Here is a 22,537-nt window from a genome sequence, read left to right as displayed (position 1 = left end):
TTGTTGTCACCACGCCAACCTGATAGGAGGTAAAGGACAGTACGCAGAAGGTAGGCAGGCCAAAGGGACAGAAACATTCGTTCGGGCGGGCAATCGGCCAGCGTGCTGCTTGCAAGGTAGACGCCGCTCTCCTCCCTTCAAGGCTTCCAATGCGACTAACTGGTGCTCCCGAATGTTTGGTCGACCCTGGAGAGCAAGAAGAAGGCATATTTCGACCGAGCAAGAATCTGTTGTGAGAATTTAGTGGGACGTTGATGTGGTCTATGGCTGCATCTCAATCGCAGACCCGGCGCAATGTTCCGCGGACTGTGAACGAGCAGATCTGGGATACCACCACTCTTCGGTGGGAAAGTCGGCACGACAGCTCCGTATCGTGTCGGACCCAGATCACCCATACCTCTTGTGTACACTGATATCGCACAGCGTCCAAGTAGAGAAAAATGTACATTGCTCAGCAAGGCTATTGTAGCATATCAGAGCGCGCCGGCTGCGACAACGTGCTCCTCTGTCTTCACACTTCCCTCGCTTGCTTCAAGTCCATGTCCAGCCTCTGCTCTGCTGCGCTCTGATCTTCTATCGTGTTTACATCTCATGCATCGTCGCGTCCATTACGCCAGCTCGGGGTACATGGTCTCCTTGAGGTTGATGCCGAGCTCTTCTCGGATGCCATTGAGTTCCTGAATGTACTCATCGTACTGGCCCTTGTTCTCCACCTTTGCCTTGATTCCTATCAACGACGTTAGTGTTGTTCTTCTTCTTCATCCACCCTTTGCTGTCCTCTTCTTCTTCTGCTTCTTCTGCTTCTCCCCCAAGGTGCGCGTACCCTCAAATATTCTCACAGCGGTTGGGTAGTCATTGACCCTCCGTGCCGCTCGGAGTGCCGCAATGATGACCGATGGAGAGGGCACGAGATCGTATGCAAAGGCATTGTTCAGGTTGCGTTGCAGCTCAAAGACATCCTGGACCTGCTCAAACTCCTTTTCGTACCTGCAGGAAAGGCTAACGTCAGCTTCCCCAGTCTTGATGGCGTGGTCGGCGCGGTTTGAGGCAGTTTGCGCTCATTTTGCGCACCCGGTCCATGCAGGCATTGGCACCACCACATTCCAGTCCCATCTTCTTTTTCCTGAGGAGCGGTGTCGAGTCGTCCTTACCTGGCAGTGAACTCCTCAAAGCTCTCCTCGTGGTGTGGATCGTGTGCATCGTGGTCGGCGAGCTTCCTGCTTGCGGTGGAAAAGGCTGAGGCGGTGGTGGGCCTGAGCAGGGCAGGCTGGAAGCTGCGCATCGGTCGCATGCGGCAGGCTGGTGTGGAGAGGCGCGATGCCCGCACGACGCGAGCGAGAACGGCAGAGGACATGCTGTCGGTGGGTTGAGGGGGTGGAGTGGAGAGGGATGGTGGTTGTGGTGGTGGTGGTGTGTTCTACTCGTCGTGACGGTGGAAAGATGTCGCCGTAGTCGTTCCTTTCCCTTCCGATCTTTCGTCTTGGCAGCACTACCTCCTGAGGTCTATGGCAAGCAGGATCTGCGGACGTCTCGCCGGTCGTCGCTCTTCGAACACAGCGAGCACGGATTCCGAGGGGGATTGCTTTTGGCTATTCTACTGCTAATCCTATCATACTGCCACCAATGCCATCGATGCGGAAATTGTTGCGCACGTGAAGCAATGGGAGCAAGGAAGATCTTGAGCTCTGCCAGCTGCAATCTTCCACGGCCAATCAGAATGCTTCCGATGGCAGGCTGGCATCAGTCTGCACGTCATCTCGTCGGTGCTTGAGGTCAGTGAGGTGTGCCTGAGTTACATGTATGTACCTCCTATATTTACTCCTATATTTACTCCTATCGTTTAGGTACATGAGTGAAGACATGTGCCATCGTCTACATGTATCAGCCAGGCTATTCCCCTTCAACTGATGAGCCCTGGACATGCTTCGCTGTGCGGAGCGTTCCCAGCGCTGTTATACTCCATCACAATCTGCTGAATTCTAGTAAAGGAAAAGAAGGAAGTAGTATATATATGATAGTAAGGTAGTAGCTCTAGATACCTAGTATGTACCTTAGATAAGTATAAACATCTAGAAGCAGAATACGAAGAAAAAAGTCCTCGATCACAGGTAGCGTGCACACGGCTCGCAGGCCCAGTAAGCAGGGGCGTTGCAAACACGCCCCATCGCGATCGACTTGGGCGCATCGCAGAGACATCGCGGTGTATCCAGTCTCATCCTGCTCAGCCCGTGTGGCCAACTATAGTCCTGGTCGGCGGGCACAACATCTCGTATGTACTGCGCGGGTTACGCAACCTCGGGTGAACGCTATAGCGTGCGGTGGGTTACCGGCGGAGCGGCGAAGAAGGGTGAGGTAGTGGTTCGAAGAAGTGGATATCGAAGCTCGTCATGGGTGTGATGATGGTTGTTGAGAAGTGTCGGAATCGCGACGGCGTGCAAGGGGATATTGTTGTGATTGTTCGAAGCAGAACGCTCCTCGAGTCTAGGTAGTAGGAGCTTTTAGGGGTTAACTTATATCGGCTTGCTCCCCTTTTTTTCGTTCTTTTCTTTCTCTCTCTCTCTCTCTCTCTCTTTATAAGAAAGGGTTATATACTGTACGCTTCTGATACCTAGAAGCGACAATATCAGCCTATCGTTCGCGTCTATGCGAGCGCGGTCTCAAAGATATTACTAGGGAACAGGGGGACGCGGACTACTATGCGACTCAAAGATCGAAAATCAAGATAGAAGCCTGATGCCACGAGTCTTACAAGCGTAGTGATTGTCGGGTTTGCAGAGCTGAGCGGTTAGTGTCCTGGGCCTCCCTCGAATGACCGAGCCAAAAGGATTAGCATACTGCTGTCAGCCTCGCAAGCGTTGTGTCGACTTACATCTGGAGATTAAAAGGATTTTGTATCAAGCGGGGGCTCTACAATCCGGAAATCATCACGAGCACTCCTACCACTGACCTTGATTGCATGGTGGGCATGGCATGGGGCAGAGGGAGAAGCTTCATTTGAGGAGTAAGAGTGCTTCCTCAGCTTCATTCATCTCCGTCAACTACGTCGTCTGCCATCATGCGAGGCAGGTAGAACTTTACGTTCTCGTAGACCAAAAAGGTCACGCAGGTGCTGGGCACCACCCGCACCAGGTTGGGCCCCATGCCCTTGTAGAAGCCGGCAATTCCCTCGTTCTGGAACACCTTTTTCACCACATCTCCTGCTCCCTTATACCGCTGGGCGGCATCATACGTCTGCAGCCGTGCCCGTACCACCTGGTAGGGGTAGGTGATGGACCCAGCGGCCATCTTGCTCACTGCAGACAGCTGCAGAGTGTCCATATTTGTCAGGGTTCCACCTTCTCTGTGCAGGGCCCATCGGTTCTTCAGCTTCTCGTACAGCATCATCTGTACTGCGCCGTGACTGACGCCAAACAAGCTCGGCAAGAGTCCTCGATAAAACCCCTTGATCCCTTCGGTCTTGTACAAACTCAGCGTCCCCGAAACGATGCTCTTGTAGGCCCCTGGGGCATGCTTGGCGGTACTGAGCATGCGTGTTTTGATGACCCAAATAGGGTTGGTGAAGACAGAAGTGAGAATTCCGCTGATCGAGCTTGCCACCAAGTAATCCACACCGGTCAATTGCGCGCGTGCGCTGCCGTATCTTGCGACACCAACCAAATCTTTGATGTTTCCGTACCACATGAAATAGAGAGCCCAGCTGACTGAGTTGCCAATGGTGTTCGGCATCAATCCGCGATAAAAGGCGCGCATCATAGCTGCGCTCCAGGCCGTACGGCTTTGGTGAATTTTTGGCTTATCTGGAGACTGGCCATGAGTGGCTTCGCCTGCTATGCGTTGAATGACACGCCAGGATGCGCCACGGCGAATGATGTTGGTCGGTCCATCGGTCTGTTCGATCTGGAGGCGGGTTTTGATCACGTCGAAGGGGTGGACGACAAGCGTAGATACTATTCCAGCGCTGAAGCCAGCGGTCGATTCGACGAGGGATGGTGAAAGGTTGACAGCCGGCTGACGGCCTTCAAGAGGAGGGTAGACTCGAGGCATGTCGAGGTCAGAACGGATGGATGGGCGGGGCGGAGTGCGGGCGTCTCATCCTGTCATGTCGCTGTTTGAATGACTATGGAGGAGGCGCTGGTGATGGTGGTCGCTGTCGTGATCGAGGCTGTCTGGCAGAGGGGTGTCGCGTCGTCGATCAAGGAGCGTGGAGAGGAAAAGGTGGTTGAGAGTAGTGTCAGTTGAAGTAGCGGGCTGGGTTGTAAGTTCGAACTGAGCTAAGGTCCACGGGTAGAACTAGTAGAGCTACACCCGGAACGGAGGTAGGAGGTACTTGAGGCCGAGACGGCAGCAAACCCGACGAGCCTTTTTTTCTAGGTTCTCCGCGACAACCACACACCATCTGCATAAGGTACCTAAGTCATACGCCCTCGCCATCCACTTTGTCTATGGTGGATATCACGTAACAACAAGCAACATGTCACACTCCACCGCAGAAGCGTCCAGCTCCGCTGCAAATGACACAAACAGCGGCAGTTCATCCCCTGGTACAGTTACCCCTTTATGTCACGTGAACGATGGCCGTCACTAAACTCATGATACCAGAAAACTCAGCGCCCTCACCCACAACCCTTTGCGGCAACTGCAACAAAGCAGAGACGTCCGAAGACGCAGAGTCGCCCATCTTGAAGCCATGTACAATGTGCAAAAGCGTGTCGTATTGCTCGCGAGATTGCAAAAAAGCCCATGCCAAGCAACACAAGAAAGTCTGCGCAAGTCTGGCACAAGAGTACTCCAAGACTGCGCCCGTCAAGCTGGCTTCGAGAGCTGCCCCGAAGTCTGACACGTTTCGTGGTGGATTGCAGAAGTGGCAGTTCGATACTTAAGGAGCGGCAGGGGTAAGGCTTTGACCGGATGACCGCCTGGAAGGTGGCTATACGGTCTGCTATTTGGCGAGGCTTGGGCTCGGCGCAGTGAAGAGATCGACCTCATAGCAGGTGGACTGCCAGCAGCGAGACACGTACCGGGAAATTCTCCAATGCGAATGTGGATGGCCCGAATAGACATTGTTGTGTTACCATGACGCTCGCCACCCCATCCTGCCCTGTGGTGACAGAACATACATCCCAGAGGACATTCGACTCTCCCGTGCAGTCACTTCTGACGACGAATGTATGGCCATCACTCTTCTCCCGCCGCATCCTTTACTCGATAGTCCTTTGCACTCCAGCTACAGCATCTCGCGACAAGACTTGCGCAATCACAACCACATCGCCAATCGAGGGCGTCTGTTCAAAGGCGAGGAGAGCAGCTGATCAACGTAATTGTTCAGACTCGGAAGTTTTTTGATCAAGCCTTGGCCCATTGGGCACTCATGGCCGTGATAGACATGGTTACATTAGTCAGGGTGTATCACGCAGCGATTACTACATGTACCTAGGTAGCTATCACACCATGCACTCGCTTCTGAACCCCTGCTGCCCCCTTCTATCGACGTGGAGACATACCCCTTTCACTCGCCCAATGTCCTCGAAATGCTAGCTAGGTACCTATGTATGTACCAAGCACCTGCTACCTTGCTTCAAAACAGAGGATACAACCTGACCAGAGGCGTCGTCATCATATGTACCTTGTGATGATACCTTGGAATCATACCTTGGAATCATAGTCGACGTGACCAGGTCTATTTCCCCGTGACAAAAAAAAACCTTCGAGGGATGATCAGGTTCCTTGTGGTCATAGGCTGCGGGAATTGCATGAGACAGTCATTGTTGATGTGGAGTGGGATCCTGATGTCTCTTGGTTGTTGTGAAGAGTACTAAGGTCTCGTAGGTAGGCGGCTAAGAGACTTTCGATCTGCTTCGCTCTGAGGTGGAAAGAGAGATGGTGCTTTGCCTGCTTGTATTGCCGACGGCATGGAATGTCATCATACCTTAGCATTACCTGCCTGGTAGGGACTGGAGCTATGAAGGTCAGATGCGTTTGGGACGTACTGAGAATCTGAAACTCCGTCAAGCACACATGTATAACCGTTACGTCTGCCCTTCTGTATATGGACCTCGATAGCAGCTTAATACGACTCTGCCTGACTGGCTGAAAAAGCACCCAAAACGCCATTTTTGCCTATTATTAGCTGCTGCTGAGCTCCTCGACCTCGACTCCTGCTCCATTCACCTATTCCGACTTGTGATCCACCCTCTCCTCCTACTCGTCATTGTCATCGTCCTCGTCATCGTCCTCGTCATCGTCTTCGTCCGCCTCGTCCGCCTCGTCCGCCTCGTCCTCCTCGTCTTCCCCATCCTCCTCCTCGGGCAATTCCCCCTCGTTAGAGTTTCCCAGAGGAAGGTCTCCAGCGTCTTTGCGCGCGTGCTGCCAGTCATATGGCACAGCGTCCGAACGGGAGGTGGAAGAGGGGGAGGATGTGCTCTGATGTGCCAGCTTAGCCATCTCTCGGAGATAGGGATTGGGCCCCTTTGTGCCTTTAATGGCAGTTTTGATTTGACGTCTGGCAGCCTGCCCCGTGTACCGGATTGCTTTTTTCGCGACCTCGCTGGTTTCGCGCTTTCGAGCTTTGGCCGGCGGCGCGAGACGATCTGAGCTGGGGACATTGGGCATGTTGTACACGTGGTTGGGGAATGTTCTAAAGCCCGCCGAGAAAGAAAATGCGTCTTCTGGCGATGGTTGTGGCGGTTGGGGAATATCCGGTGCTGTGCCAGTCAAAGAATAGATTGTGCTGACGGTCGATCTATAGCCGGAGGGCAGCGCGTTCTGTTTTTCCCGAACGATCATGTTGCGCACGAGCGCTTCACTGTCCTCGGCCCTTTTTCTCATGTGACGGAGTTGCTCCTCAAGCTGAGCAACGGTGGCCTTGAGCTCCTCTTGCTCCTGCGCCTTTCGTGCACGCGACCTGCGAGCCGCAGCTGTATTCGTTGTACGTCTTCGAGTGACAGCATCCTGCGGGTCGGCAGGAATCGCAGGAACTTGTGGTATTCTCCTCTGCTTGCGAGCAGCGCCTGCAGCAATCTCGGACATGGTGGTCGCTGAATGCCTTACGCGGAAAGTTGTTGCACTGTGTGCTGGATATGCTTGATCTGGTCTTGTCGTTGTCTCTATTTGCGCTCAATGTGGCTGAATTTGGCCTGAGGCTGGCGTCGCTGGAGTGATATGCGCGTGTGTGAGCCTGATGCTAGCGGCCTTTGGAAATACCTCATGGCACTAGGAGGCTGTATTTTCACGCTCGTAACAGCCATCGGTTTGACAGGCCGCAGTAGGCCACCCTGCCGACTTGCGGCCAAATGGTGAGACTGGGCATTGCTGCCATTCATGTTAATCGTGCATACTTACGAAACTACGATTCCCTGCCTTCAGCGCTCTGCAGCTTGGGAGGCCTGCGCTTCTACTCTTGCCACAGTACAGCATAGCTTTGTATTTGCGTATATTGCACGGCTACCGTATCACGCTCCTCAGCCTCGTGGGTCGGACGCCTCCGTTTCATGCTGTATTTACATGACCCTCGCGGGGATATGGTTGCCCCGACCGCAACACTTCTCCTTGATACCTCCTGATTCCTGCTCCTCGCTGCCTGCTCTCTTCGTTGTCGTTGTCGTACGTGGCTCAGTGGTCCCATGGATGTCTCATGCCAAGGAGTACAGGAAGATCATATCTCGCGCGGTAGAACAACTACGGGACGAGATGGTCAGTAGTGATCGCGCGCCAAGTGAAAACATTTCCACGTACAAAGAACCACATGGATGCTCCTAGCCCTACGGCTGCAAATCTGTATAACGGGCGCGCGGGGTGGATGTGAATGGGATGACCGCCGTGCCCGCCTGCTGGGCCATGTCCGCCTGCTCTGAAGATGGGTGTGGCTGTTGGGTGTCGGTCAGTTGGTGTTGCCCATCAGCACTTGGCATATACATGTACTCACGCCTCATGATGTGTATTCCCAGGCGAGTAAGAGCGAGGTCTGTGTGGTGTGGTACAGGTAGTCTTGATGGTCGTTGTAGTGGTCTGGGCACATGACCTCCCGCCGTTTATTCACCCAATGCCGTCGAATGTGTGTCAGCAGCTCGGAGGCAGCCGGCAGTCCGATCTGAAACATGGGCTCCAAGATCTCCAGCACGCGAAACATCGCACACCTCGCCTTTGACATCCTGGATCGGAACGGCGATACACATACCTTACTTACGTACCATGCGTATGGGTGGCACAACTAATAGCGCACTCATGACAGACACATCTCCATTGACCATTACATCTACTCCGCCTGCACCTCTCATGCTCGCAACCAATTCAACCTCTGCCGAACCAGCACTTTCCCAATGCGACACGAGATCGAAGACGAGAAAGGCGCGATCGCGGCGAACTCAGCAGTCGAGCTGAAGACGTGAAAACGCCGTCTCTGCATCAACACCGCACTTCACTTCACTCCACTCCACTCCATTTATTCACTTGCACACCGGCGCTCGAAGACCGATATGTCGCAGGGCGCATCGCCCAGTGCCTCGGGCATGACAGATCCCACCCAGCGCCGCTTTCGAGGAAGCGGGAAAATTACCGACTATGAGATTATGAAAGAGAAGCTGGGCGAGGGCACGTTTGGTGTCGTGAGCAAGGCCAAGTCCAAGCGCACAGGCGCTGTGGTTGCGCTGAAGAAGATCCTGATGCACAACGAGAAGGACGGCTTTCCCATCACGGCTTTGCGCGAGGTGAAATTGCTCAAGATGCTGAGCCACCCGAATATTCTGCGACTGGAAGAAATGGCTGTCGAACGACAGCAAGGTGCGTGGCCTCAACATTGAAAGGGACGCGATCTGGGCTGACGTGAGGCTATGCAGGCGATGACAAGGGAAAGAGCGGCAAGAAGCGCGCGACACTATACATGGTCACGCCGTATATGGACCACGACCTCAGCGGCATGCTCACCAATCCAGACATTCGATTCACCGACGCACAGGTCAAGTGCTACATGCTGCAGCTGCTCGAAGGGCTACGATACCTGCACGATGTGGGTGGAACACTGGAGTGGTCTCTGGCTGCCATAATGCTAATGTTGAACAGTCGCATATCCTGCATCGTGACATGAAGGCAGCCAACATCCTCATATCCAATAAAGGAATCCTGCAGATTGCCGACTTTGGTCTGGCTCGACACTACGAAGGCGACACACCTGTGCCAGGCCAAGGCAATGGCAAGGCAACCAGAGACTACACAAGTCTGGTTGTAACACGCTGGTACCGGCCACCCGAGCTGCTACTGACTCTGAAGAGATACACTCCCGCAATAGACATGTGGGGTGTTGGGTGAGCATCACCACTTTCCCGAGCTTTGTGTCACCTCCTAATTCTGTACAGATGTGTGTTTGCGGAAATGTTTGAGCGCAAGCCCATTCTTGAAGGTCGTTCCGACATCGACCAGTGCGTCAAGATCTTCAAGCTTCTAGGCTCGCCAACCCAAGAAAACATGCCGGGCTGGAATGAACTGCCTGGCTGCGAAGGCACAAATGTTTGGGAGAAGCAGAGGGGTGATATCGATCACCGATTCCGAAATATTGGACCAGAAGGCCTTCACCTTCTCAAGTCGATGCTATGCCTCGACTGGAGGAAGCGCATCAATGCGATTGATGCACTACAGCATGACTACTTCAAAGTCAAGCCGCTGCCTGCAAGGCCCGAAGAGATACCACGATACGAAGACAGCCATGAGCTTGACTCACGGCGCCGAGGCAAGCAGGATAACCAGCGTGCATTGCCTCCAGCGCCAGCCGGAGGAACGGTTGGTATGGGACCAGACGAATGGGGTCACGGACCGCCCAATGGTGCTTATCAGAATGGCTACAACGACCGAGGGGGTCGCAATTATGGTCGCGATAGAGGACCGCCTGGAGCAGCCTATCCCCAGTCGCGCTATGACGATCGAAGGGCGCCGCCTTTGCCCATGGGTGGCAGACAGCCAGCATATCGAGATCGGGATAGTCGGGAACGGCAGCTACCTCCGGCAAACGGACATTCTCTGCCACCACGACCACCCATTGACCTTCCACCTCGGCCGCCCGTTAGTATCCCCGACCGTGGGGGCATACCAGACAGAGCGCCACCTCCGCCATTAGCAGGGCCTCCTCCTGGACGAAGAGATCTGGGGCCGAATGTCGACACGTATATTCCATCGTATCAAGGCGGAGGACGTTCATACGATAACCGGCCGCCCAGACCTCGAGATGACTACGACCGTCCCGCTCGCCGTGATAGTCGTGATCGAGATCTTGCATATAGAGATGCAGATGGTCCACCTCGCTATCGGGATCCGGACGCACCGGGTCCACGAACGTATCGGGATATGGATGCGCCGCGACCGGACAGAGGAGACGACCCGTATCGCGATCGTGACCGGCGACGTGACTACCCTCCTCCTCCTCCTGAAGCTCGTCGAACCCGTAGTCGAAGTCCTGACCGGGAGCGACGAGAGCGAACGGAGCGGCTGCAACACAGAGAACGAGAAATGTACAGCAGGCAGTAGTGACTTTTATTGATGTAGCAGATCAGCGTAAGACTTCGTAGTGCTACTAGCCTTGACTACCTATCGGCTATCGCGAAGCCTGCCGGTGCAGTCTACCGAGACAATATCACAAGTCACAAGATTGAGTCGATTATTGGACCTTATCCAATCCAAAGCTCTGGAATAAGATAATGCAGCAGCCCTAAGTTCTAGAACGCCGCCATGGGACCCAGGGCCTCACTCCACTCCCGCGTGGTCGTGATGAGTAACATTGCATATTCCATCCCGTGTCATGATCCATCATCCATGCTTCTCGGGGACCTTGCAAATTGTATGTATACTGTAATGTACTCATTGTACTGAACTACCTGTACTGATCGCTGACCCTGCAGCGCTGCAGTGCTATTTTCGATTGACACTGCTGCAGGGATCGCCCCTACATAGCGACTAGGGCGTGGTGGCATTCACTACCAGTGACCACCTGAGCTCTTGTTTCGGGCCATTCCGTCTTAGCTGGGGGAGTCTTTTGTCACTTTCGCATCGCCCATCCAACATTCACACCGTCGTGCGCATCATTCATGCCCTGTAGCGATGCGCCTCTGTAACAAGTGAACAAGCTCACATGCAAAAAGGTGGTAGAGGAGCAATGTGTGCCCCGGCGACCACGTGTCACCATGCGAACGACTGGCATACTGGCATGTTTATTAGCACAGGCTACACAGCACATCTGGCTAAGCTTTATGCAAGGTCATGTTTAGCTTCGCAGATGAATCCGGTACATCGATCTCTTCTCGGCAGACCAATCTCCCCATACAGGCCAAGATGGCGACGATAAGAAGCAGCTTGGCAGATGCACTTCCAAGTTCCCACGGACCCACGCTGTACGGTGTACCACTCTGTCCGAGTGACCGAGTCTACCCTCGACTCCTCGTATGGCTTATAGCCTTCTAGACTCTGGGCATGTCGTGTAGATAAGAAGTACCTTGGCATGCCGCAGTTACACTTCAATGTTACCACTGTGCCTGTACACCTTCCGGAAACGAGCACGCGATAGGCCGGGTCGGTAGCAGGGTGGACAGCGTTGCTCGCCTCTCTATATTATCATATCAGCAGCTCACCCTGCCCTGAGCCCTCCTCCCTCCCTTCGAATCTACCCTCGAGGCGCGAACGAAGGCTTTCCTATAATAAGCCTGACTCGAATGCCTTTTGGTTGGATTCCAAGACATGGCTTCTTACCTCGTGGACGACGACAAGCAGCCAGTGCCTCCTGTTGCTGATGCTATTGATGGCAACGGAAAATCTGACAAGATTTACACGGTGGAAACAAAAGTCACGTCCGATGGCTCGGAGAAGGACAGGAGTCTGGCATCGGAAGAGCCTGAAGATGATAATGCCATCATCATCACGGGAGCGGATGCAGCACTACATCTGTTGCCCCTGCGCGACGATGGCGACCAGGCATTGACCTTTCGTTCCCTCTTCTTGTCCACTGGTCTCGCAGCATTCCAAGCTGTCATGAACCAGATCTATCAAGTATGCTGACTTCAGTACACGCTACTCTCTTGGGCTTCGAGCTGTCCTGCTGACGCAAGAAACAGTTCAAGCCCACCCAGATCGCGATTCAAGGAACCTTCATTGTCATGTAAGCTATCAGCGGCTCGCTCCTGTTCTTCATCGCTGACCTCCCTCTCCTAGCATCGCCTACTTTCTCGGCAAAGGTTGGGCTCTTCTTCTCCCTCGAGGCGATGTGCATCTCGCTCGCTGGAGAGCGAAAGGCGGAGTGGGAAAGCCTCCCTTGTGGATATCAGTCATTTCGTTCTTCAACCATGGACCTTGGGGCTTGAAGGAGCATGCGATCTGTTCCATCACAGCTACATCGGCTTCGAATGCATCGGCCAGTGTTGCTGTCTTCGCAGCACAAAAGCTCTTCTACGACCTACCCTTGAGCGCGAATACCGTCATCCTATCAACCATATCGATTGGGCTTTTCGGCTACGGACTCTGTGGACTGCTGAGACCTATCACGGTCTGGCATGTCGATGCCGTGTATTGGAGTACTTTGCCCACGGTGAAGACGCTCCAAGGCCTGCACTGGAGCTCTGTGAAAGACTCGAAACCTCTGCGATGGTTCTGGTACTGTCTCGGCGGCATGTTTTGTTATGAGTTCCTTCCTGCTTACATCTGGCCATGGCTGAACTCGGTCTCGATTCCATGTTTGGCATCGATGAACGCCACGGGAAGTAAAGCCGAGACTCTGACGCTGCTGTTCGGTGGAGCGACCAACAACGAAGGTCTGGGACTCTTCAATCTATCATTTGATTGGCAATACGTATGTGAGATCCTGTTAACGTTGGTACTCGCCATGCGTCAGCTGACAAGCCATTTTCATTAGATCACGTCCTTTCAGACTTCGTTACCACTAACGTTGCAAGTGCATTCTGCAATAGGGATCGCAATTTGCTTTTTGGCCATGCTTGGTATCTACTATGGCAATGTCTGGGATTCCAAATCTCAGCCTTTCATGTCGACGGCGTTGAGATCAGCGGATGGTGGAAGATATCCCATTGCCAAGGTCTTCGTTGGAGGAGTACTCAGCAAAGCGGCGCTGGCAGAAGTCGGTCTGCCCAAATTGAGTGGCACATTCGCTTACTCGCTTCTGATGGCGAACGCAGCTGTGAGTCCCTACTTTCATTTCAAACAGACATTCATGCCGGTGCTAACTGTTCGGGTAGATTGGCGCGTTGGTCATGCACTGTTTCCTGTTCTGGGGAGGTGATGTTGTCCAGGCCTACAAGCGAGCTCGCGTGGGACAATCCAACGATCGACATCACGCATATGTGAACAAGCACTACAAGGAGTCACCTTGGTGGTGGTTTGTTATCATACTTGTCGTCAGCTTCGTGCTCGGTCTGATTGTTGTGCTGAAAGAGGATATCACGTTGTCTGCCTGGGCATACGTGGTCGCACTTCTCTTGGGCTGCTTCATTGCTCCATTGGTAAGTCTCTCTCTCTCTCTCTCTTGTTCTCTATCGGTAAAAAAAGTAGGACGATCAGGCCCACTAATGATGATGTGCAGAGCACGATTCTGTATTCGCGATTTGGTAACGGCATAGCAACCAACAACTTGTCGAAGATGCTCGCTGGTCTACTCGTTCCAGGACGACCCGTGGGGAACATGTATTTCGCTGTAAGTTTCACTACCTACCTGTCTACAGTCTACACAGGAAGCCTCCGCTTACCGTGTTGCTCCTAGGCATGGTCCCACAATGTGATCAGCAACACAGTCAACTTGTCGAACGACTTGAAAATGGGCGACTATCGTAAGTCGGTTGCCAGAGCAACTTCGTCTCTCTCTTTTCCCCCTACCTCCTAGCTGACATGTTCGCACAGTCAAGATTCCGCCACGCGTCATGTTCCTCACGCAGATTTGGGGTACCATCTTGTGAGTTGGGCTTCCGTTCCGCTACACGCCTTCTGGTGTGGAAAACTGACCATTTTCCTTTTGCAGCGGCGGATTTATCAACTATGTTGTCATGATCTCCATCGTGACAGCTAACGCGGACCTGCTTGCCAATGGCAACGGCAACTCATCATGGAGTAAGTAATGATGAATGACTGAGCATATGATAAAAGTTACATAACATCTCGAGAGCGGCGGTTATTGACTTATATACACTTCTTAGGCGGAGCGAGCATTCAGTCCTACAACACCAACGCCACTGCATGGGCGCTGGCCGAGTACCTATATCGAGCCGGACGCGAGTACTACATGGTACCAGTCGGCCTCGCCATCGGCGCAGCTCTCGTCATCGCACATCGCATTTTCGTCTTTGTGAGTCCCCATTCCCCCCCTCCTCCACTACCCAGATATATATATACATACATATCCTCATTCGAAAAAACTCTAACACACCATCTCCCCCCTTCAAAATAGTTCATCCCCCAAGTCCGCAACTTCGACATGCGCGAACTCAATCTTCCCCAACTCATCCAATACGCCGGCTACATTCCCTACAACCAATCCCAAACCTGCGTCATTCTCAGCCAACTCCTCGCAGGATTTTTTGTGCAATTCTACCTCCGCAATTATCGTCCGAGCATCTTTAAAAACTGGTCGTATTTGATTACGGGAGCCATGGATGGCGCGGCGCTGTTTGCGTTGTTTATTCTTTCCTTTGCGGTTTTTGGAGCGGGTGGTCCTTCGAAACCTTTTCCGGCGTGGTGGGGAAATAATGTGGATGGGAATTATGATCTTTGTCCTGTTGCGGAGTAAGAGGAAGAGGAGGAGGAGGAGGAGAGAAGCTGTTTGTGGTTTTTTTTTTCTCTTGTTCTTTTCCTCTTTGGGGGGAGGAGGGGGGACGGGAACTTACACAGCTACGTATAGGTATGGATGGGAGAGGTGATATGAATGAATGATACGAAGATTACGATTTATCTCTCTTTTTCGGCTTCTAGATCAAACATACAAACCTAGGTTTTATTTATGGCGGAATGAGCAACCGATCGTCTTTTTGCGTGCATTCAACATCTTTTCTTTTCTTTTCTTTTCTTTTCTTATCCTATCAGAGGCCAAAATCCTCCTCCAGCCTCTTCCAACTCTCCATACCTCTCTCCGCATATTCTCTCGGCACACTCGAGCTCGAGTCGACCAAACCCATATTGAAAAGCTCTATACTCACCCATCCTTCATATTTGCAGTCCTTTATTAGCACTTCCATGATCCTTCTCACAGGAAAATACACGCCTTCCTCATAAGCGAACAGTCTAGCATTTCTACTCCAAGTCACTCTCGCAGGTTGTTCTTTTTTGTACCAAGCATGAACTTGCACAATCGGACGCTCCATATCCTCGGCATTCACGATTTGTACGTAGAAGGCCTGGCTCATGTCCAAATCTTTCTTCAGCACGTCCAAGGAGTATTCGATTTCCTGCTCGTCGGGGAAAAGACGTCTGTCGGGAGAGGTAGGATCGGCGTAAACGCGACCAGCCAAGTTGAATGTGTCGATACATATTCCCAAATTCTCTCTGTTGGCTTGTTGCACCTCCTTCCAGAAATAGTCCCATTTATCGACGAGTGTGCCCCAGGCTAGTGCCTCGTATGCGAGCTTTACTGGTGGTCGCTCGGTTGCGTCAAGATCAGCTGCTTTGCAGAGAGTCGTGCTGATGGCTTCTTCGCTGAGCTGCGTGGGAGGCAATGGGCTCGAAGGAAGCAGTATTATTTGTGTCTGTAACTTGTGGCACAGAGGTAGCCAGAGACGAAGCATCAATTTTTCACCATGTGCAGAAGTGAATTTCAAGGCTTCGTAGGTCTGAAAAGGTTGTAAAGCGATGATCTCTAGCTGTATATCACTTGGTGATCAGTCAACTGTATGAATAAGAAGACACTTGCTTGCTTGCGTGATGCTCCGCGATGAGAAACTCACGTGGAATTGTGTACACCAATCTCTCACGTCCTGAGCAGCTCGTAGCAGATCGCCTTCACTCAGCTCGCTGGCGTGAGCTTCGGTCGTCTTCTCTGTAGCGCCATGGTCTTCCAGTCGTTCTTGAGTATAGACATCTGCCAGATACGCCAAGTCTTCGTAGAAGGTTTCAATTCCTTCGAAGCCTGCTTCGGATGCTGCCTTGATTTTGGGGAACAGGGTATGCTCACACGCACGACCGAGGGATTGAGAACTGATTGCTGGACGACATGGCATTTCTTTTGTCCCTTGATGGTAGGCGGAATAATGTCTGCGTCTGCACTGGAAGAAGAAGAAGACCGATGACGCTGTGTCTCCCGTTGTCTGTTGGTGTGCTGAATGAGGTTTTCCTTGCACCGGTAGGACTGTCACCTTGAATTGTTCTGAGTGTTGCTGGGAGTAACAGATAGGGACAATGACGATGTTGGTGTCGAAGTTGTGGCCATTCTCGTTCAGGTTGTCGTCAGTGTTGTGCCAAGCTTCTCGCTAGGTACTGCTCAAAGAAGAGTGCCGTAAGCAGCTCGGACAATGTGACAGTAGAAGGGTAAAGCAATGAAGCCAAATCATGGCCAAGAGGATGATTGAGTGATAGAAGAAGAAGAAGAAGGCCGGAGATGTGCACGTGAAAGACACTGGACGATAGGTAGTGCGTGTCAGGTAGTGGTCGCAAACTAGCGACTTGACTGTTGTTATCTTCTGTCATGCTTCACTTCTATCAAGGTTCTATTTATCCTGATGCCAAGCTGCCTGATATTTTTTACTTTTTTTTTCATATGCTTCCGTAAATACCAGCTGGGTAACCCGTCACCTCCACTAGCCCCAAATGGCGTCCTTGCTTCTGCTACCGCCTCTGACATCAGGCGGTGTGGTCAACGTGTAGCTCCAGGTCTCCACTCCAGCGACAAAAAGTCGATAAGTCAGAATTGACTGATCCGAGTTTGGCGGGTTCGCAATACTGATGGCCCCAAATTTGCTGTTCCCGTCTGGCAAGTACTTGATGCAGACATCAGTGCTATCGCCATCGTCGGTGGAGGACTCTGAATAAGTACGGATTGGGAGGTAGAACATATTAAGCGGAGAAACACTGAACTCATGCACCGTGGCACTGAGGGGCCACTTCTTCGTTCGCGTATGAAGTGCAGCCCTCTCGTCGGCAGGGAGATTTGCAACATTACGATGGTAGGTGAGGGGATTGGCACCGAGACCTAAATGACCGAGTCCTGTGATCTCTTCCTTGCCTTCAGGTGGAGGTGGGAAAGCTGTAGCAGCAAACTCGTGTCTATCTCCAGACAGCACGATGACTCCAACGCCGCCGCGAAGTCCTACGTCCCACATTGCTTCGAGGATGATTTGTCGTTCTCCCAGGTATCCTCTCCAGGTGTCTTGAGCTCCAAACCACCAGTTCTTGGTAAAGGGCACAGAGCTGACGACGACTTTCCATCGAACGCCGTTTGTTTCGGGCTTCTTGAGCCAAGCGAGCAAATCGCTCAGTTGTTGTTCACCAAGCATGGTCTTTGTTGCTTCACCCGTGACTGGATCCGAGCCATTGGTGCCGTCGTTGGGGGAACGATAGCGGCGGGTGTCGAGCATGAAGAAAGACGCGGGACCCTGAGTGAACGAGAAGTATGTTTCGCCATTGCGATGTGCCGGAGGGTTGGCGGCCACGTGGTAGTGCTTATAAGGATCGTTGGCAGCAGCAAAGACACCTGTGGTATTGCGATCCCAGTCATTACTGATTTCATGATCATCGTAGACATGGATCCAAGGTAGTTCTTGTGAGGCTGCTGGCCATTCTGGGCTGGAGTAGACCTGTCTGTACTGGCGTCGGTAGTCTTCGAGCTTGAAGCCGCTGCCGCCTGGGACATCGATGTAGACAAAATCACCTAGGAAAAGCATGAACTGTGCTTTAAGACCTCGCAAGCCATCTGCCAGGTGCTGCAAACCAGGAGCCGACAGGGCATGGTTCCAGGGAGAGTAGGGGAAATTGAGCTTGATGCACGAGGAATGAACGAAAGTGAAAAGATTTCGGCTTTCAGCTCTGGTAGAAATCAAGCCCACTTTAGGAGCAGTCGTGAAGAATCCAGTCTTGTTATTGCTCAGTGCCCACTGATACCGGGTATCCGGCCTCAGGCCCTGGAGCGAGAAAGTGTCTGTAAAGTCGGTCCGCTCGTCAAGCCAGTTGATCTGTCCTGCAAATCTCCAGGCTATATCCGATTCCTGGACATTCAGAGGCGCATCGGCGTAACGGTACGAGGCATTGACTGGATAGAGGGCTGCATTGGGTTCCCTGAACAAGACGGTGGCTGCTGTGTCGGACACATAGCCAGTCCGCGCAAAAGAGAGGTCGTGAGCTGGGTGGAAGTAGGTTGCACCGTGCACCAAATGCAGTGTGCACAGAACAAGTGCGACGTTGACGAGGAACGTGATCAGGCTCAACAATGTGCTTGATGGGCTTGGCAATCCTGTGAGAAGTGTCTTCAGGATCTTGGGCTCCTTCTCCACCACATCGACTTCCTCTTCCACGACCAGTTCTCGGTCTGCAACAACCACATTCCCATCCTCATCCTGCACCGGCTCGGGGCTCACTGCTCTCTCGGTCACGTAGATATTGTCCGCGATTACTTTCCATGGACTCGTGTGGGTGAAGGTATACAAGAATGTCGGGAAGTAGGCGGCGAAGGCGGTATAGATCAATGCCGGAAATTGCTGTGAGGCTGTCAGCTCGGAGCCGTCGGGATCGGTAGCATGATGCTTCACGTACGTGGCCAGGTATCTGTTGTCGCCATCATCAGCATGTGCTTGTTACCACCACATCCGGCGCATCGAAAACCACCACCTGGCACTCACCCATCTCAGGAAGACGAAAGCACACAAACGCAAGGCGACGGAGCTGACGGCCGTTGCCTTCTTCGCTATGCTATACTCATAAGTGCTCGCCGAGGACATGGCGATTGATGATGTTGATGCCACTGCGAGAAAGACAAGAAAGACGAGCAGTCGTCCTACTTGGCGATAGTCTTTACAAAACGAGTAGTAGGTACCTCCTACTGGCAGCCGTCGTCACAACATGGCCGCCATGAACTCACTGGTCGACCACTTTGCATGTGCCTACGAAGACGTAACTCTGGAAGTTGATTCGCTGAAACCAGACCAAGACCGAGACGTCATAGCAACGCACTGCATTCCTCATGTTTGCTGTTTGCCCCTGGAGTAACAAACGACCTGGAGTTCCCGTCCATGTGTCGTGCTAAGGACATTGTCGTCATGTGATACCGAGAGGTGAATGAATTGTTTTTCGGGAGAGAGAGACTACCTCCCTAGAGTCCTAGAGTGCCAGTTGCCGCGTGATGAGAAAAGAACCCCGACAATAGGCTTCTCAGATTCCGAGTCCGACATCCACGTCCCATCTGTGATCCATGTCCCCCTCAACTATAATAAGGGTCAAACACTAGTATACCCTACGGGCCACAGCCTACCTCGCTTTGCGTGCGTATCTCGTTCTGCGACCGCTCCCACCGCCTTGTGTCTCATCGTGTTGTTGTTGTTGTTCCTGCCTACGAGTACTACCTACCACTCACTCACTCACCTGTACATGTCCTCATGATTAATGTCGTTCGAACGCCCTCCCTACGGCCTCACGGATCCCAAAGAAGATGCTAATACACCTATGACCACCGCCAACGGCGCGGCACCAGACCACGAGGCATCGCCGGCGAGCCCCACTCACTCTGCTTCATCGTCCGTCTCGCCACGAGCGAGTCTTCACGGCCACGGTCGGACGTGGTCAAGACTGTCGAACCAATCGCGACATCAGCCCCGGTCGAACCGATTCTCGTTACAATTCCCTATTCAGCCCTCGGGCTCCAATACCCCAGTGCAAGCCGCGTCACCAACACTGGAGCCTGCAGCAAGTAGTCCAGATGTGCAGGCCGCTCTTGATGGTGGCGCTGTCTCGGACAGTACCTCTTTCTTAACTCTGATAGCCTCACAGGAGCGAAAAGTGCTGGAATTAAAGGAGGAGGTGCTCAGGGCCGAGGCAGATCTCGACAAGCTGAAGAAACAATGGGCACTACACGAAGCAAAGAGGAAGCGAGAAGATGTGAAGCGTTCGACTAAGCTGCAGACACTCCAGACCTCGCTGCCCGCTGCAGATTCGGAAGACGATACGAACGGATCAAATGCGTGGATGCAGCAGGAGATGGCAAGGAGGAAGGCCCTTCTCTCCAGGAGCAACACAACAGGCGGGCGCACAGTGATCCCAGGCCAGCGGCATACCCGCGCCTTGTCCCTGCTCACGCCGGCGAGAGATAATGTTCGTGAGCTGCCAACTCTGACAGCACAGCGACTACCACCACCACGGCGAGATAGCCTGAGAGGTCCTATGCTTCAAAGTACTGAAGCTGTTGTTCCGGCTGCTCGACCGCCACTCGTCCCAAAGGGACATGAATATGGTGATTCAGCGCGTAGTGTGGACAAAAAAGCAGATCCGAACCTTGATTCGACGCAAAGGGCGAGCATTGATCAAGATGCATTGCTGCGGACTAGTAAGAAAATGGCGTCTGAATTCAAAGACGGGCTCTGGACGTTCTGGGAAGACTTGAAGCAGGCAACTGTGGGAGAAGACCACCACTCTGTTCCGCCGCCTCGAAAGAAGAGCTCCACTCAGACGCTTGACGCATTGAGGAAGCAGGGGAGCAAGAACAGCCTGCGCCCTAGCTCTCGAGGCTCGTCTACCGTCAGCAAAGCATCTGTAGAGACCAAGCGACAAGTACCAGCCCGCAAGCAATCCGCACCCTCAGCTATACCAGATCTTGCCGACCCTTCCTTCTGGTCAAACAATGGAGTCTTGCCACCAACACAGGGCACTCAACCGCAAGTTAAGAAGGCGACCGCCTCTAAACACACTCGTCAGCCTTCTGTGAAGAGGCTATCAGCTGTATCGAATGATGCCTGGGACACATGGGATGATAGCCCTGAACAGTCTCGCTCATCCTCCAGTGTGACGTCCGACACTAACACTCTGCCCTCTTCCACTGTGTCAGTCAGTCCCCGATCATCGGGTTTGAACGCATTTGAGCCACTTGAGCCAACAAAACGGGACTCGATCCCGTGGCCGGCTCTCAAGAAATCGGCAGGCTCGTTGAGGAGAACAGCAAGCCATCTCATGTCAGAATGGGAGAAGTCACTCACCCCCAGCCCAGGAGAGGAATTTACTGGACAGGAAGATTACATGGGTGCTGGTGCTGAAGCCGCGGCGTTTGGAGCAAAGAAGAGGATAGCCTGATCAATGATGGTGTAGTGGTGATCTCCGGGACACGGGCATGTAGATATATGATGAATTTAGACGAACCTGCGAATTACCATCCTTCGTTTTCACGCGCGTTCATGCAGAGCGACTGCGGACAGTGCTATCGGAAACTTCTCATCGAATGTCTTTTGCGGTAGAACGAGTGCTACTGTAGTTGGAACGCTTCATCATGTACTACTACATCTGCGCGGGCAATCATTCTCCCGCCTTCTCCGCGGGGACGAAGTTCGGCGTTCCAATGGAAACTGCCCACCTTAGCGGAGTATATGTGTTGTCTTAGCTGTTAACAGTCCGTTGAAAAACTGTTATTAAGACTAAGCGGGTTTTCTTAACAAGCCTGATTATAGTAGTTGAATATTAGTAAGAGATTGTCTTAAAAAGCTGCTATATAAATCTAAACTACTTATTTGATAAGTAGCTTGCTGTATATAAGCGGATATGTTTTAGTAATCGCTTATATCAAAATAAGCCTCTACAATTATATAGCGCTAATCACCGATGTATTAGTTGTTTTAGTATAGCTACTGTTTTCGTCGTAAGCGCTTGTTATATAGTATTACTTGTAATCAGTTTTTCCGATCGTCTTAGCAAGCGCTTATTGCGAAACAAGCCCGAAATTCGGATAAGCCGTTAAATCAGTAAGCGGCTTATATAGGGTAACCTACGTTATAGCGGGTTACGAGAGGGTACCTATACCGCGGGTTTAGGTATAGGTTTAGGTATTAGGTTTAGGTATTAGGTTTAGGTATTAGGTTTAGGCATTAGGTTTAGGTATTAGGTACGCTTCGTATTGCATTAATCGAGTACCTATATAAGAGAGACTTGCAGTACTTGATCGGGCAATCGAAGTATATACTAGTATCTATACTATACCTACGTAGTACTAGTCGGCCTCTAGCTTCTAACCTAAAGACCTCTATTGCCGTTACCTCCCGTTAGAGGGCACCGGACGTCCTTTTATCTAAGCTCTTATAAATCCCGTCTCTTCTTTAATCTCCGCCGAACTCGCGACGTTACGTCGTTATACGGTATCGTAGTCAATCGGTCGGTCGGTCGATCTTAGATAGAGGGTAGAAGATAGAGGGGAAATAGCCGAGGAAAGCTATACGTCCCGTCGTAGTATTATACGTCGGAAGGCTATAGAGGACTCGAGGGATTAGTAGGAATTACCTTACAAGCTGTTATAGGAGTCGCGTACTTACGAATAGTCAAAGAGCTAGGTAGGTACTAGGTACCTAAGGTAGTACGCTATATATTGTTAGCGCCGGAGATCGTTATTGCG

At 52.3% G+C, this 22,537-nt stretch overlaps 10 protein-coding genes across 10 annotated transcripts; 4 read left to right on the top strand and 6 right to left on the bottom strand.

The window, feature by feature from the left end:
• Window positions 1–220: 220 nt before the first annotated feature.
• SEPMUDRAFT_149749 (COX5A-domain-containing protein) lies at window positions 221–1,406 on the bottom strand. The gene is made up of 3 exons (XM_016905747.1): window positions 1,152–1,406; window positions 824–987; window positions 221–727 (listed from the first exon to the last, which is right to left on the bottom strand). The coding sequence occupies exons 1-3, from the start codon at window positions 1,352–1,354 to the stop codon at window positions 609–611; spliced, it is 486 nt and encodes a 161-aa protein (XP_016760028.1). The 5' UTR covers window positions 1,355–1,406; the 3' UTR covers window positions 221–608.
• A 1,462-nt stretch (window positions 1,407–2,868) lies between these two features.
• SEPMUDRAFT_149748 (mitochondrial carrier) lies at window positions 2,869–4,112 on the bottom strand. The gene has a single exon (XM_016905746.1). The coding sequence runs from the start codon at window positions 4,042–4,044 to the stop codon at window positions 3,022–3,024; it is 1,023 nt and encodes a 340-aa protein (XP_016760027.1). The 5' UTR covers window positions 4,045–4,112; the 3' UTR covers window positions 2,869–3,021.
• Window positions 4,113–4,445: 333 nt separating this feature from the next.
• SEPMUDRAFT_149747 (uncharacterized protein) lies at window positions 4,446–5,445 on the top strand. The gene is made up of 2 exons (XM_016905745.1): window positions 4,446–4,541; window positions 4,600–5,445. Exons 1-2 carry the CDS (start codon window positions 4,472–4,474, stop codon window positions 4,878–4,880), a joined length of 351 nt encoding a protein of 116 aa, XP_016760026.1. The 5' UTR covers window positions 4,446–4,471; the 3' UTR covers window positions 4,881–5,445.
• Window positions 5,446–6,132: 687 nt separating this feature from the next.
• On the bottom strand, window positions 6,133–7,983 carry SEPMUDRAFT_149746 (uncharacterized protein). Its single transcript, XM_016905744.1, has 3 exons — window positions 7,922–7,983; window positions 7,732–7,862; window positions 6,133–7,674 (listed from the first exon to the last, which is right to left on the bottom strand). Exon 3 carries the CDS (start codon window positions 7,024–7,026, stop codon window positions 6,199–6,201), a length of 828 nt encoding a protein of 275 aa, XP_016760024.1. The 5' UTR covers window positions 7,027–7,674; window positions 7,732–7,862; window positions 7,922–7,983; the 3' UTR covers window positions 6,133–6,198.
• On the bottom strand, window positions 7,609–7,818 carry SEPMUDRAFT_46938 (uncharacterized protein; the record flags this gene model as incomplete). Its single annotated transcript, XM_016909022.1, has 2 exons — window positions 7,609–7,674; window positions 7,732–7,818. Coding segments are annotated over 2 exons (153 nt in total), but the record flags the coding sequence as incomplete, so codon positions are not given.
• A 273-nt stretch (window positions 7,984–8,256) lies between the features above and the next one.
• SEPMUDRAFT_149745 (OPT superfamily oligopeptide transporter) lies at window positions 8,257–15,007 on the top strand. Its single transcript, XM_016905743.1, has 15 exons — window positions 8,257–8,775; window positions 8,832–9,001; window positions 9,055–9,296; window positions 9,348–10,819; window positions 10,889–12,021; window positions 12,087–12,130; window positions 12,184–12,817; window positions 12,881–13,162; window positions 13,221–13,484; window positions 13,565–13,675; window positions 13,742–13,808; window positions 13,879–13,930; window positions 13,997–14,085; window positions 14,172–14,320; window positions 14,423–15,007. Exons 5-15 carry the CDS (start codon window positions 11,713–11,715, stop codon window positions 14,759–14,761), a joined length of 2,340 nt encoding a protein of 779 aa, XP_016760022.1. The 5' UTR covers window positions 8,257–8,775; window positions 8,832–9,001; window positions 9,055–9,296; window positions 9,348–10,819; window positions 10,889–11,712; the 3' UTR covers window positions 14,762–15,007.
• SEPMUDRAFT_108731 (Pkinase-domain-containing protein) lies at window positions 8,472–10,509 on the top strand (the record flags this gene model as incomplete). Its single annotated transcript, XM_016900750.1, has 4 exons — window positions 8,472–8,775; window positions 8,832–9,001; window positions 9,055–9,296; window positions 9,348–10,509. 4 exons carry the CDS (start codon window positions 8,472–8,474, stop codon window positions 10,507–10,509), a joined length of 1,878 nt encoding a protein of 625 aa, XP_016760023.1.
• A 43-nt stretch (window positions 15,008–15,050) lies between the features above and the next one.
• Window positions 15,051–16,291, bottom strand: SEPMUDRAFT_133870 (xylose isomerase-like protein; the record flags this gene model as incomplete). Its single annotated transcript, XM_016902594.1, has 2 exons — window positions 15,912–16,291; window positions 15,051–15,827 (listed from the first exon to the last, which is right to left on the bottom strand). Exons 1-2 carry the CDS (start codon window positions 16,182–16,184, stop codon window positions 15,051–15,053), a joined length of 1,050 nt encoding a protein of 349 aa, XP_016760021.1. The 5' UTR covers window positions 16,185–16,291.
• Window positions 16,292–16,760: 469 nt separating this feature from the next.
• On the bottom strand, window positions 16,761–18,893 carry SEPMUDRAFT_142113 (Alk_phosphatase-domain-containing protein; the record flags this gene model as incomplete). Its single annotated transcript, XM_016902985.1, has 2 exons — window positions 16,761–18,653; window positions 18,795–18,893. The coding sequence occupies 2 exons, from the start codon at window positions 18,891–18,893 to the stop codon at window positions 16,761–16,763; spliced, it is 1,992 nt and encodes a 663-aa protein (XP_016760020.1).
• A 721-nt stretch (window positions 18,894–19,614) lies between these two features.
• Window positions 19,615–21,308, top strand: SEPMUDRAFT_67285 (uncharacterized protein; the record flags this gene model as incomplete). The annotated part of the gene is made up of 1 exon (XM_016909784.1): window positions 19,615–21,308. One exon carries the CDS (start codon window positions 19,615–19,617, stop codon window positions 21,229–21,231), a length of 1,617 nt encoding a protein of 538 aa, XP_016760019.1. The 3' UTR covers window positions 21,232–21,308.
• Window positions 21,309–22,537: the final 1,229 nt, after the last annotated feature.

Source organism: Sphaerulina musiva, assembly GCF_000320565.1.
Source record: "Sphaerulina musiva SO2202 unplaced genomic scaffold SEPMUscaffold_6, whole genome shotgun sequence".
In the NCBI taxonomy this organism is placed as follows: domain Eukaryota; kingdom Fungi; phylum Ascomycota; class Dothideomycetes; order Mycosphaerellales; family Mycosphaerellaceae; genus Sphaerulina; species Sphaerulina musiva.
Note: the sequence above shows the minus strand (reverse complement) of the source record. Positions and strands in the feature narration are given on the sequence as shown.